The following is a 14,473-nucleotide window of genomic DNA, read 5'->3' as shown; positions in this document are numbered from 1 at the left end:
ACACTGTAATCATGGTTTATTCAAGGAGGGAGATTTCTAGTGTCATTTGATTATTAAAACACAGAGATTTTTGGCCATCAGTTAACATCAGTATTAATAAATGGTGGTTTAAAATATCTTATTATACAATATCTCTTTTTCAGCTGGATTTAGGGTAATTTTTTTGCCAAAGAGGGAGTACGTACACAAGACAATTGTCAGGTGATTTGTATATATTGGTATTTGTTTTTCATTATACTGTTTAGGTTTATTTTTTTTATTGCATCCATAACCATATTTTCTGGAAATTTAGAACTTTCAAATAATCAAAATTGGTTGTACATTAATATATGTCACATCATGGCAAGAGGAGAATATGTCAATATATTTTCTTAGACAAAGTCATTGTAAAAGATCTTTTCCCAAGAGCTGGATGTTTATGCCCAGATTTCCATTAAATGTAATGACACAAATAGCATTCCTACATAATATTGTACTCTTTGAGATGGATATTGGTTTTAGGGTAGGTGAATAAACTTAGACACAGATAACTTAGGATGGGATGCTATCACATAAAGATCTAATCATTCTTGAAAATTGGATATATTAAACTACTTCTGTTCTTTTTGAGGACTGCGAATGTATCTTTTTCCTATCTTGTTCCTTTCATTGTTCGCTGTGTGAAAGTCACCCACATGAAATTAGAACCAGTTAAGTAAATGACTAAGCAAGAGGCTGGAGGAAAAAGAGTATGTAGAGAGACCAATCAAAATTCCAACGTTAAAACTGAGAAAATAGAATTAATGTTACCTTCTGATATTATCAATTACAGTTATCGTTCTCAAGGCAAAGGAACAATGTCCCCTGCAGTCTGCACTTTAAGTTGACAGTTCATTGAGTGATTTGCCCGAGGTAACATGAAATGTTTTAAGAGCACAGAATAGAATCGAGTCTGTCCTCTAATAAGTGATGGAAAGCTTATCCTACGCTTTCCCTTCTGCAAACCTCTTCTGAGCTGTTCCAGCAGCCTATAAGTTGGTAGTACGCAGTATAATTGCATCTTCCCAGAGCAGTTATCCCAGTTCATGTAGTAAACACTCTATACAACCTTGCCATTTGTCTGCTGTCTAGTTTGCTTTGAGGAGATGGGCTGTCAAGACTATTTGTTTTTATTTAAACAAATTCCTTTTAGAGTCAAGTTAAGCAGCCTCATTGCTTTTTGTATAGGACTGGGAAGGAATGGAATTGAATGGAATTAAAATAATTTTGCACTGCACCAAATGGAACAACAATTTGCCGTTTAAAAACTAATACCTATTTAGGCTGATTAGGCTCAGGCACACACGCAGTGTAGAAAAGAGGTTCATTGGTGCGTTTTTTTACTTAAAAGAGTTAATAAGCATGCATACATATCTTTACTGGAGTTTCTATTCTGAAATCTCAATATATTTATTATGAAAAATGAGTAATCAATTTAGGAAATTATCATACACACAATTCTCTTTATTTCAAAGTTAATTCCAACACAAATACTTTCATTTATGTACTTTCTAGTTCTTAGAGTGCTCAGTTTCTGATAGGTTGAGCACCAGCTCCTTGTTATAAGAAATGAGTTTTCTCAAGACCGTATAGGTCTGAATACTAGAACTGGAATATTTTTTACTTCTTTAAGCCTATATAGGTCCCTCTTAATCTGCCCAAATGCTAAACAAAATTATCAGAACAAAACCCAAAGCCTAAATGAAACTACTAATACTGTTTTCTGATGTTTCCTTTCTAGTTTTTGATTCACAAGATGATAGTGCGGTAATTGGAAAGCTCAAAGTAACAGTGGAGGCCCTCCACGCGCTGCGTTCGATCTATGAGGAATGCAGAGATGACTAGGAGGCATGAAAGGGAAGTCTGCCTACAGAAGCTCTTTCTCCCAGTGTAAATGCATGCTTGATAGCTCTACAAAGATGAGATCTTTGTAATTCTTACACTGTATTTAATGTATAATTAATATGAAAAGGACGCTTGATTTGCAGTTGTAAAGTTTTGTATACTTTTCAGTCTGTTTGTTTTTATATTTCCCCCCTAAGGCTAAGAATCTCTCCACAATGGACAACGTCTTGTAAATAATTAATACCTACATGATTGAATGATGAGATGTATTTGCATTTTCAACATTTCTCCCTACATAAAACAGTAATAAAAATGCAAGTCAAATTTTTAATTTTTAATAAAAAAAACATAAGCCTTAGAAAACTGATTAAAAATACTTTTATGTTATCCCTAATCACCCCACTAAATGGAATGCCTGTGATTAGCCTCATTAAGAATTTTATACTGTGAAGATTTTATTAAAAGCAATATATGAAAATTACTTGGATTAATGTGTTAATCTGCCTCTTTAAAATGCTAATATCCATTTTATGCACATTAAATCTCGGTATGTGTTTTCTTTGATGCATGCAGTTCCTATCAATTAAATATAAAGAATGAGGCTAGTTGCAGGACTTATTAAATTACTGCAACCCTTTTTAAAGTAACTTTTGCCCTTCTGCTAACATTATAATCAGCTGTTTATGATTATCAGGATTTGAAGTAGGGGGAGGGCAGGCATAATCATTTTTGTATACTGTAAAAGATTTACTTTCAGCCAACATCTGTCAAAGCACAGAAAGAAGCCATAAAATATCAGATTTTGCTTCACCTAGTTTAGCTGTAGGGACAGGCAACTGTGTTTTCATTTGGCTTTTTGTCACTTTTAGAACTTGCATCATATACATCTACAATGATTTGTTGTATCTGAATGACCAGTGTCTAGAAAGCAGCTTGGAAAGTTAATTTTCTAGCTTTTAACCAATCTCAATGAAGGATTTAATTGATATTTTTAATGGAGCTGTGAATCAATGCTGCAAAAGGATTGTCTCTGGAGAACGAGGATATAATACATTTCATTTTTTAATTTACTTTTTTATTTGTCATTTTCTTCAAAGGATTTTATAGGCTGTGAATTTCCACTGTTTGCAAACAGGCTATGTTTCTTCATAAGCATATGTAAAGTATTCAGAGAGATAAGTAATTTATTAAAATCTACCTAATTTGCCGTGATATATTAAATCTCTGCTTCAGTGATCACAGACCATTTCATTTAGAGAATTAGGCATTCCCTCTTTGTGTGATTAAAGCTCTGGAAAATGAGTTCTTTGCTCCTATTTGTGAACATTCAAAGCCTGCTAATGGCAAGAAGATGGAATAGATTATGAGACAATTCATTACAGTTCAACAGGAAAAAAAAACAGTTATAATGCAGAAATGCAAGTATGAATATCTGCATATAGTTTGAACCATCTGTGCTCTAATGGCTTCAATAATGGCTCTTCGTCTTCAGTAGGCTTTGAAATGACATCCATACAATATTAATTTGTTGATGTACATTATGAGGCCAATGGAATGAATATATTCTGACCACAGAAATCTCTAAATTCCACCATGAGCTGATGGTTGACTCCATTTTAGGACCTACCATCTTCAGGAGTAGTACTTCTCATCCAGACTTTGCCAATCCTCGCAGCATTTCATTCCTCTGGATCTTTCAGGAGACCACAGACAGCTGCATTCCTAAACCCCTCCACTCTTAAGTTAATGGCCATATGTTTGTTGTCATTTGGGCTGGCTCTCAGTTCATCGTTTTGGCCACTACTTCTAGCTTTTTTTGGCTCTGTGCACCTATATTGTCATTAAGACTGTTATTATACATTACAGTAATTTGAAACAGCTAGATTCAACACTGAGATTAACTGAGTGGCTTTTTAGAAATTTAGTTGTGGTAATCTACCAGGAGGTTCGTATTATTCTTCTAATGCTTTGCAAACCAAACTAAATATCCTGCATATAAACAAAGAAGCGAATTATACTGGGGTTTTTTTGGTTTTTTTTTTTGTTTTTTTTGGTGACTGTTTACCGACTTGCAGGAAAGCTATGTAACTGGTGCTTGTTTTCTTGTGAAATAAACCATGTGGCAAAATTAGAAAATCAGTGATGTTCATCTCACTTAAACATTTACAGTAACACTCTTAGCACTTAATCTTCGCCATCTGAAGTTGAAAACTTAGAAACCAAGCATTCATATACTCATTAAACACAGACCTCTTTGGTTAGTTACTGCAAAATATTCCAGTTGACATTTGGTTACATTGTGTTAACTGTTCTCAGTGACTCCAACATTAACATGTATAATTTGCCTCAGGTTCCTAAACATATTTCTTTGTGAGACTCTCTATTTTCCAGTTTTTGATTTAAAAAAATAAATCTTGATTTCAATTCATGTTTATTACTGAGACACACATAATATTCAGTGAGGACTTTTCAGCAGATGGCTTGTATTATCTTATGCAACATAAACATATGAACACACTAGAAAGTTTTGTTCTTACATTAAGTAGTCTGTATTTCCAACATGCTCTTAAATCTTGTATCCAAATTCTGCACTGTGCAGGGAAAGTAGAAAATGTAATGCTAGTACTATTTTGTCCAGATTTTAGCAGTGAATAGTTTGAAGAAAATGTACATCTGTACTATTTAGCTTGAGCCAAAAAGTATCCTTTTTTCTTTTGTCCAATATGATAGTAAACGCATTCCTTTTTGCATTTAAAAAAAAAAAAAAAAAAGCTTTGTTAATGCCGGTACTACCTATTTTTAAATATTACTTTGTTAAAATATATTAACAAATAGTCAATACTTTAAAAATAATTTTTGTACCATTGATGAAATTTTTCTAAGGTGTAACCTGGTTGTAAAATGTAACAGGACTGGATGAGATGAATAGGGTAAATTTAGGTGATCAGCTGATGTCTTTTCTGTTAATTGTCTAGTCATTTATATCATCTGCTATTAATTGTTACAGCTTACAGCTTTGCTGTTTTATCTTCTTATGCAATAGAATAGCTGCTGTTCTCCAGGTGTCCTAGGTATGTTAATCAGGAAGTAAACTTAAGTTAATCTCAAAGTTCTGTTTTTTGTGTGTTGCTATTAACCTGTTATAACCCATAAGCTAGGGATGGAAGTCCAAAGAACAAATACATCATGAATCAAGGCAACATCTATGTGAACTCAGTCAATTTTGCTGTACAGTAAGTCTCAGCTTATCACATTATATACTTTGCTTATAATAATAGATATAACATGAAAGAAAAAATGAACATACTAACTTGTTTCTGATAGAACTTCTGCAACTGAAGATCAATATTTATATTAATATATATTGTTTTAAAGTGCTTTTTGTTACTTCAAGACATAACAAGACATTGCCATAGTCCAAGAGGTCACAAGAGGTATCGGCACTAAGTATCAGCTGTTAAATTTTGTTTTTTTATTTTGTATTAGAAGGAGAAATAAATTTAGATTTAGTTTTATAATTGTACAGCATGCTTTATTGTATGTTTAAGCCTGTATGGAATTAATTGCAGAATACAAGTTCAGGTTGCTAGCTTATGTACATCTATGTTAAAAAAAAATTTGCTTTTGACATAGTATGCTAAAGGTATTGCTCTGTTTTTTTTTTGATGGTTTCTTTTTGGTACTGCTGACATTTTAATCTGTTTGCATCCTTATAGTGTGATGAGGTAAATTTTGAAAAACTTGATTTCATCAGAATAATTACTCAGTGGAAGAATTGGACCCGTAGTTTATTTCTTGTTATAGTATATATAGTCTTACCACTTAGGACAAGACCGAGATAGTCACAAATCATAGAGACCTGAGTTGTAGTTCTTAAACACCGAACTCCATCTAAATCTTGTAGCTGTGGGCTTTAGAAGAATATGTATTGATAAGTTTCAAAATTGCATACTTCTGAGATTGCTGACTCAGTCTTTGCGCACCCAGCACTTTGTGGGATCAAGCCCTAACTTAGTCCTAGCATATTTTAATTTCAAAACAAAGCTGCTTGTAAATTATCGGATACCAATTGTGGATATTCCATCTAAGAAGATAAACCAATATGAACTTTCAAATAATGGAAATGCTTGTAGGCGCTTAACTGTAATAGTACTACTATGTTTTAGCATGATGTTACATTAGGATAGGATAATTCAGGTTGGAATGGACCTCAGGAAGTCTCTAGTCCAACCTTCTGCTCAAACAGGGTCAGCTATAGGGTTAGACCAGGTTGCTTTGGGCTTTATTGCTCTTGAAAAACTCCAAGGACAGAAATTGTACGGCTTCTCTTAGCCACGTGTTCCGATGCTTGACTGTCCTCATGGGGAAAAAGGGAGATACATTTCTATACCTTACTTCAAACCAAGGAAGTTTCATGGAAAGTTTTCAAGCAATTTTCTTTTCATTTGTTATTTAAACCAAATTTAGAACTAAGCATGTGAAAAACTGTTTCTGCATTTAATACACCATCCAGTCACCTTACTAGTGTTTTTTTGAGAAACGTGGATGGTATAAACATGATCTTGTTTTGTGCTGTTAGTACTTAATTTGTTTCAGCCATTTAAGAGTAAGAAAAGAATCAGATTAATCAAACAAAACCAGGCTCACATTGAAATTTTACTCTTCCTGTCCTTCTTTCACTAGCTCTTTACACATGAAGTTTAGACTTGTGAAGAAATGTGTTCCCTGAGCTGTGAGAAACAAGCTGTGCAACCTCTGCCCAAACCGGTCTCCCTCTAGCAGAATACGTATTACTCTTGTAATCCAACCTCAATAGCTGCAACAATGCAAGACAAGTCTTGCACATGATCTAACAGTGATCTGTTTAACATTTATGTGGATTTGGAAAATAATCTATTTTCTATTTAGACAAAATGGTATTCTTGTTGAATGCAAAATTATTTCCTTATGCACTAAAGCTTAAGTGAATTTTCTTTGAAAAACTTGGAAAAATGTGGTCCTTCTAATACAAAAAAAATCAATAAAGTGAAAATTTATTTTGCATGAAGGCTACGTTTTTCCATTCTGACTACGTGTTCCTAGGTGTAAATAGCTGATATAGCTGGCAGCCCTTGGCCTCAGTGATAAAGAATAACTTAAAATGGATTACTGTATACAGGGTAATTTTCCCAAAGAGATGAAGTGAGGAAGCACCACCCGTCATCTCACTCCAAACACATAGTACATGAATAGTAAATAAAACAGTAAACTTACTTAAAAAGAGAGCATACAGAAAATCTTTCTATGTTTTAAAAACATTCCTTAACCTTCATTCCTCTGTTATTGTCAATTATATTGGCATACCAAAACGAGACCCATTTGGAAACAGCTTGTGATAGCTTGGTAATGTCGGTTGTGTAATATGTGTAATTTACCCGCTGGATAAAATAAACAAAAATGTAACAACTTATAAAGCCATATTGATCATGTCTGTGTATCAGTATATAGTAGATATTACCTGAGCAAGAATATCCATTCTCTTTCTGTGGCCTAACTATATTTAAATTAAACAAGATAGCATAATAAGCAGTAGTTTATTTTTGAATGGAATTTACACTTATCTACACAAAGCTTTTAGTAACAGAGCTTTCTAGAGCAGTTGAAGAGTAATAAAGGATTACATTTGCACTCGTTATCTCAGACAAGTAGGTTGGGGGCCTGCTCCTGTATGACTATTGACAGATCCTACAGCATCACTCATGTTGAGGAAAGCAGTGATTTCTGCTCTTTTGTTAAGTCTCTTCTCAGTATCCTTTCTTTGAGTTGACCTGTTCAGGGAGAGCGCAGAAGCTGACTGAATTTTGTAGAGTGCTGAATGTGCTGTTTCTGCATTTTCTTCGTTGTGTGGCGACAGTCTCATTGCAGCGGGTAAGTGGAAGGAAGACTTTTCTGCTAAAAGTGAACTTTATTCTTAAAGTCAGCATGTAGAAAGACTTTGCGAAAATTTGATGAAAATTCCTTGGATTCTATAAATCAAAAATTTTTTTGTGTTTGACTTGCACTTCAGTAAGTGGGAGGTCCACATCCTGTGAGGCTCATGACCTTAATTATTGTATTTGGATGACTGTAAATTTTGTGAAACTATGGCTCGATTGTGTGTTTTTTCAGGAACAAGAAAGACTTCTTTGCAGGAACATGCTGTCTTGTTGCATAACTTTACAACACTTCTCAGCACTAAGTGATATGCCTGCTCATTGATCCCTACTCCAGAATTGTATGTTAATTTAAAAAGAAAAAATTTAATAAATGCCCATACTTACATGGGATATAAGAGGTATTGGTAAGTAGAATGGTGAGCTGGATGTCCTGCTAGCTTGATAAAATAACTGCAGTAAGTTTTAGGCATTCTTTTGATTTATTCTTATAATGAATAGTATCTCCTGTTCTAGCTAGAAGTTTCCATAACAGCCCACCTGGCCTTAGGTGGAAAGGATGCAATAGTCAATCAATCACTGGCTGTATATCCTTCAGAATACTGTGGATTTAGGCTCATCCTCAGATTAGATTAAATAAGTGCTCTTAAATGGAAACTGTACATTGTACACTAAGGTGTTAATGGCAAACATCAAGTGGGTCTTTGATATTCCCACAGTCACAGAACTGGTTAAAAGCAATGGCTATGGTAAGCACCCATTCTCAGCCAAATAGAAAGAGCAGTGAAATCGTTGTATGTTGTGGAAACAGAAGACGCTACTGCTCGAGGCAATGAGCTACGTGCTGTTTTTCATCCTCGGCCAACTTGTGTGGCAGTTGTGTTCTCCACTTGCATCTGCAGGTGTTAGGGATTCTTTGGCAAGTTGCCCAAAGAGAGACAGAAAAAACTAAAGGGCAGAAGGACCTAGAGCAAATAGATCAAGCTATTTGGGATATACAATTAATTAATAGGCAAGAGGGCAACAGATTTGGATACTTCCATATTGTAGTGATGGATACTGTCTGATATAATTCGTTTTCTGTGGCACTCCAAACAGACTTGAGAGCTGTTCTCTGTAACCAAAGAGGAGTGCCTCAGGTATGTTCCCCAGAAAGTTTCCTTTCTTTTCCTCCTAACAGAAACCATCCTTGAAATACTGGCATTTGGGATATTGGTGAAATAGAGGCTTTTGCTCAAAGGAGAGATGAAATGAGTTAGGCATTTCATGGAAGCTTCCCTTGTGTCTTTGTACCTTCTGTGTGATGAAACAAAGTTTTACAATTAATGAGAGAAGAGACTTAACTGTTTGCTAGTGTTCTGTTGTGTTTAAGCTAATTCCACACATCAGTGTGGTTATCCTTCATAACCTCTCCAGGTTCAGCTTGGGCCTGGAGCTTTCCTCCTCTCCGTGTGAGGAAAAGCCATGTAATTCCAGCCTGCCTTGAGCAGAGGCAACCTGGCTCCTGCCCGCGTTGTCCGACCGCCTCGGCCTGCTCTCGCCAGCCCCGCTCAGGAGGCACCGAGAAGCAGCATGGCGGCTGGGGCAACAGATAAGTGAAGAAGAAAGTTCAGGTAGGACCTGTGAGAGGATTAATAGCTGAGCGTAGCTAGAGTAAGTGAAGTGGCTGGAAGGGACATGGTAACTTTGAATGCCTGAGGTAATAGGAGCGTGGGCTGCTTCTGTGGATCGGATCGCTGCATGGGAGGGAGGAAGTGGAGGAATGAGGTGGGCCTGAGGCAAGAGAAGCGACACTGGAGATATCCCGTGAGAGGAGGAGGGAGAAGCAGTAGCAGGAAGAAATGAAGGAGTGAAAGAAGGGAGCAGTAAACAAAAGCGAAACGTAATAAGGGAATCTTGTGTCATTTAAGAAGCGAGCTTCCCAAGCGAGCTTCGCCTCAGCGCTTGCAGCCGGGGCTGGTTCCAGGTGGCAAAGGAGAGCGAGGGCCACAGCTGCTCCCGCGAGGGGCACCGGCGGGGACAGCAGGCCGAGCTGGCAGTCTGGGCTGTGGTCCGGACAAAGCCTTCAGTTTTCCTGGGTGCTAAATGTGAAAAGAATGACATGGTTTTTGGTTTTGTGTTTGCTCATTTGCCTGTTTTCGTACTGAGTCAGTTTTCTTGAAGCTTTTACGTTAGGAATAAGAAAGTTTCCCTAAACATCTGCAGCTTTGTTACCTTCGGGGTGCAGTTATCAGGGTTATAAGAGAAACAAGTCTGCCAGGTATAGGTTAGCCTGGATCCAGGGAAGAGAAAGGATGCAACGGAACTTCATGGCTCGCGTGGCTGTGCTTCCAGCATCGCTCTCCTCAGCCTGAAGCACCGCAGCTCTTACCGTCCATCGCTGTGGAAATCAGGCCTGGGTACACGTGACGAGGCACGTGAACTGGAAGTTCAGTCCTGGCGTGCCACCTCGTGACAGGCCCCTCAGAGAGAAAGTCATCTGGGGGAAAAGGGAGTGGAAGTCAACTGTTTGGTTTCACCTGCAGTTCAGTCCTGTCAAAACATAATAAAACAGCATAATTCTTCTCAGCCATGGGTAAAAGATTTAAAAAAAAAAAAAAAAAAAGGAAAAAAACCTTAATTTGTTAGGACAGCATGAAAGATAGGATCATCGGATAGTAGTTTCTTGTGGTACCTTATTATCTCTTACTCTTATTGACAAAGTGTGGGGCTGGTGGACACCAAGAGATCAAAAAAGACGTACTCTTTTTATAAGTGTCTGGTCTGCTTCCCTACTATGTTTTTTATGATTAGTTTTGTTTCTAAAGTAGAACTGTTGATACCAGTTACACACACGCTCTCTGAGTATGAACATGAAAATGTAAGTTCATTTCAGGAACTGCTGGAGGGTGGATGTTTTTCACATCCTGTAATCCTTGTTTATGTTATGTTCTTTGTATTAAGAAAAATACAGTTTAACTGCACTAACTGAAGCAGGAGTTTTATATTTTAGGGTGGAATTAGGTTTAGAAAAATGATTGTTAGCTACATCACTGGAAAAAAAAATGGTTTAAAGCTAGAAGAGACATTCAAAATCACTTAGTCTGACCTCCTGACAAAGACTGTGGTATTATTAGTTCTGCCTGAATTATTAAAAGATCTCAGGATACTTTTGAAGGAAGTTCTGCAGTGAGTTTTTCACTTTGTTGCTGTAGTTTGTCATGCAGTGAATTTTACTCTCAAGTTTGAAGCTTAACTAGAGCATAAAGTTTTATGTGAGATTTGGTTCCCAGTGTCTGACACCCTTCACGTGAAACCATGAGTGGGCCCAGATTTGCTAAAAACTCACCCTAGGCTTAACCACTTCATTCTGTGAATCTTTAGCAAGACTAGCCCTAGTTTTGTGGTTTCGTTACAAGTGTTTGCGCTGTGCGACTTGGCTGGGTTTGGTGTGAAAATACCTCCTGTTCTACCCCTTCTTCCTTACTTTCACCAATCTCATAATTTAAAAAATGAATCATAAATTTTAAAGGGAAATCAGTTAGTTTCATATTAAATTATATAAATTATATACTCTTTTAATCCACAAATCATAGTTTTATGACATAGTCCAGTACACTTGGAAAAAATACTACTTCATGTCTGAATCTTTTTGTCCTCTGAGGTCATACCTATGTTTTAGCATTTACTGTCCAGGGAAATTAGTAACAACATTTTCATTTTTCAAGTGATACAAAATTTGACATACAATACAGACATCAAATAAATCTTCAATATGGGTTTATTGATAAAAAATAGTCTAATTTTGCATGTTAGTGTCAGTAATGAATATCTTGCCATTGATACTAACTTTCTTGTATTAGTCCCTGCTCTATTTTTTTAAGGTCTTAAATTACTGTTTTCATAAATCATATATTCAAGGAAGAGTAGTTTATCAAAATTTTGAGTGTGGAAAAATCTTTGAGATTGGTTTCTCACAAATCCTATGAGAGTAAACTAGAGGAGTGTAATTGTCCTTCTCTTTCATTTCTCAGCAGATTTTAGAGGGTAATTTCTTACTTTATTTTACACCATTTTTCTAATATATAAACCAGATATTTTCTCAGCACACTGCCTAGAGAACGAAATGAGAATTTAAACATGAAACTTTACATTTTGCACAATCATTAAAGACCTCAAAATAAACTTAGGTAAATATTGAAAATACCCCCTTCAATATATTTGTCATTATATTCTGTATCAGAATGTGTAAGTATGACTTGTGGGTGAAAGTTGCCCCCTACTGCCTGATAGGTTATTTACATACAGGATAGTAATTCACAATAAAGTTTGAGATTAAGTTGTTTCTACTGGTTCTTTAAAAAAACACTTTAATTCCAAATTTTAGGTTTTCATATGGAAGTATGGTACATACAAGAAGAGATGTTATGGGAAGAAAATGAACTCAGAGAGGCTCGAACAACTTACAGACCCTCTCTGTGCTAGTGTGTATGTCTCTGCAGTAGCTGAGCTGGTGTAAATCATGACCTGTCCTGCAATTCCTTCTGCATCCCAAGAAGATCAGTGAAAGCCATTAGATAGCACTGATGTGACTTAATACTAAAATAACAGTGATATGTTTTGTTTTCTTTAGGCCTGCACATGAGTGTGAAGCAGGTTTGGCATTTGATTTAAAAAAAAAAAAAAACAACTGATTTTAAAACTGCAGTAGTTAGAACTGAAATAACCATTTATTTTTCCTACATGTTTATTTCAATAGAAATTTCATGTTTTTTTACCCAGTGTGACTCTTCCAATCACCTGTCATCACAAATTCTGACAAAGTTAGATAAAAGGTGAAAAGCCAGTTGAGGAGAGGAACAAAGGGGTTACAGATGCAAGGAAATAAATGTGTAACGAGCCTAAATGTTGAGATATTGGTCTCTGTTTTGTTACGTATAAGAGTTGGAGTTAAATCTAATTTTGATGGAATCTGTATCCATGGTGGTTGTTATGAACCTTTAAAGAGATTTTATTTGATTTTAAACACTCACTTTCGGTGTCTAGTTAGTTGGTGCAAACTGTCCCATTCCAACGTCTTATTTTGTTTATATGATAACTACAGCGTATCCTTCTATCAGATACCAACCTGACAGGTTAGTTTGAAACTTTATTGTTTGGTAAAATCAGACATTAAGAAAGAAACAAATATACAAGTTTTTAAGCTTTTAAAAAACTCTTTTTCAGAATACTGTGAATTGACTTTTTGTTTGTCCTTTAAACAGTAGCGGATAGTTCAGCTTAACTACCTGTGGATGCTTGCTGAGAATTTGTGAGCGTTGCAATTGAATTAACAGTTGGAAATCATTAGATTAGACTGAGGAGAAATTGTCACAAATGGCAAACCTCTGAGAAGTTTTCAAAGCGTTGTCCTAGTCACGCTGTGAGTATGTATTCTTACTTATATGGCACAATTTCTACTTGAAACAGCTACAGTGCATAAAAAACAATTACCAATATTTGTTTTCAAATTATGTCTGTCAAAGTAATTTGCATATGAGGGTCTTAAATTATTCAATAATGATAATGCCAAACAATGTTCTAGCAGATGAGTATTGATTTCATGTTGTTGTTGTTATTAACATTAAAATACCAATTTTGTTGGGTATTTTCATGAAATAACAGTAGTTTGATTTGTAGTTTCTGACAAGGAATCCTTGAAGCACTTTACAAACTGAGTAGCACACAGAAATTATTTTAAAAGGAAGAAAGTGGGGAAAAAATGCCTGGAAAGAGTTGGTGAGAGCTGAGAACTCGTCAATGGCAAAGTACAACACAACAGTACAAGGACTGCAACTGGAGAGATAGTGAGGTATGCAGAACATAATAACTATAGCTATAAAGACCAGTAAGTGCACACTGCAGAAGTACACAAAAAAAAAAAGTCTTTTTTTTCAGAGTTTATTCTTAGCTTCAGTCTTGCTTCACTGTGAGTCCAACAGTGGCTCTAGCCCCAGTTTTGTAGTTCAGACAACACGCAGTCAAGGCTGGTGTGTTTTGGAAGGCAATACCCACTGTTTTGCTCTCAGTGCTAGTACCTGTTGCTCTTCCCTGTACTTCTGAATTTTGAATAGAAGGCCTGTTTCTGTTTTTGAGGATTCATTGGCACTGTTGAAGAGATGTCAACCAGGAGTGGGCAGTTTCTCTTTGAATGATACTGTAAATGCTAAGCTTTACATGCCTTTAGGGGAGAATAGGATAAGATCAAGGAAGAGAAATCCACAGAGGCTTACTAAATGCTTAGAAACCACATCTGGCTCAGGAATGCCCTGGGCTGAAAACAGGTAGAGGGTGAGATAATATTAGGAGGATGTATCATACATTCTTGCCCCTGTTATTCTTCAGGCACCTACTCTTAGACATTGCTGGAATCAGGATACTCAGCTAGATGGACCTTTCTTCTGATCCCATAATATAAACTGTAAGTCATTTATTTTGGAAAAGCAAATTTAATGAAATTAAGCCTTCTATGTAAGCCTCTGGGTTGTCTGCTCTGTTGCTCAAAAGAAGTTTCAACAGTGTACTGCATTCAGCACAGTCTCTCTTGGGACAGGAGTATGGTAGATTCTCCTAAACTGGAAAAAGAACAAAAAGCAATTGGGAACTGACATTATGAAAGCCGAAGCACAATACAGGTTATGTATTCTAACTACTCAGGTTCTTTTTTCTAGAATTCCTTG

The 14,473-nt window shown here is 36.1% G+C and overlaps 1 protein-coding gene across 11 annotated transcripts in view; it reads left to right on the top strand.

Moving 5' to 3' along the window:
- The window catches only part of RPGRIP1L (RPGRIP1 like), an 85,777-nt gene extending 81,125 nt beyond the window's left edge, over positions 1-4,652 (top strand). For 2 of the 11 annotated variants that reach the window (XM_068955759.1, XM_068955760.1), the window contains exon 25: positions 1,760-4,650. In XM_068955759.1, the coding sequence (XP_068811860.1) occupies positions 1,760-1,863 (104 nt within the window). In that variant the 3' untranslated portion in view covers positions 1,864-4,650. Of the gene's footprint in view, positions 1-1,759 lie in introns of all 11 variants that reach the window. The other 9 variants (XM_068955758.1, XM_068955756.1, XM_068955753.1 and 6 more) reach the window with 7 other exon arrangements.
- The last annotated feature ends 9,821 nt before the right edge of the window (positions 4,653-14,473 follow it).

The sequence above is a fragment of the Struthio camelus genome, chromosome 10 (assembly GCF_040807025.1).
Source record: "Struthio camelus isolate bStrCam1 chromosome 10, bStrCam1.hap1, whole genome shotgun sequence".
Taxonomy (NCBI): domain Eukaryota; kingdom Metazoa; phylum Chordata; class Aves; order Struthioniformes; family Struthionidae; genus Struthio; species Struthio camelus.
Note: the sequence above shows the minus strand (reverse complement) of the source record. Positions and strands in the feature narration are given on the sequence as shown.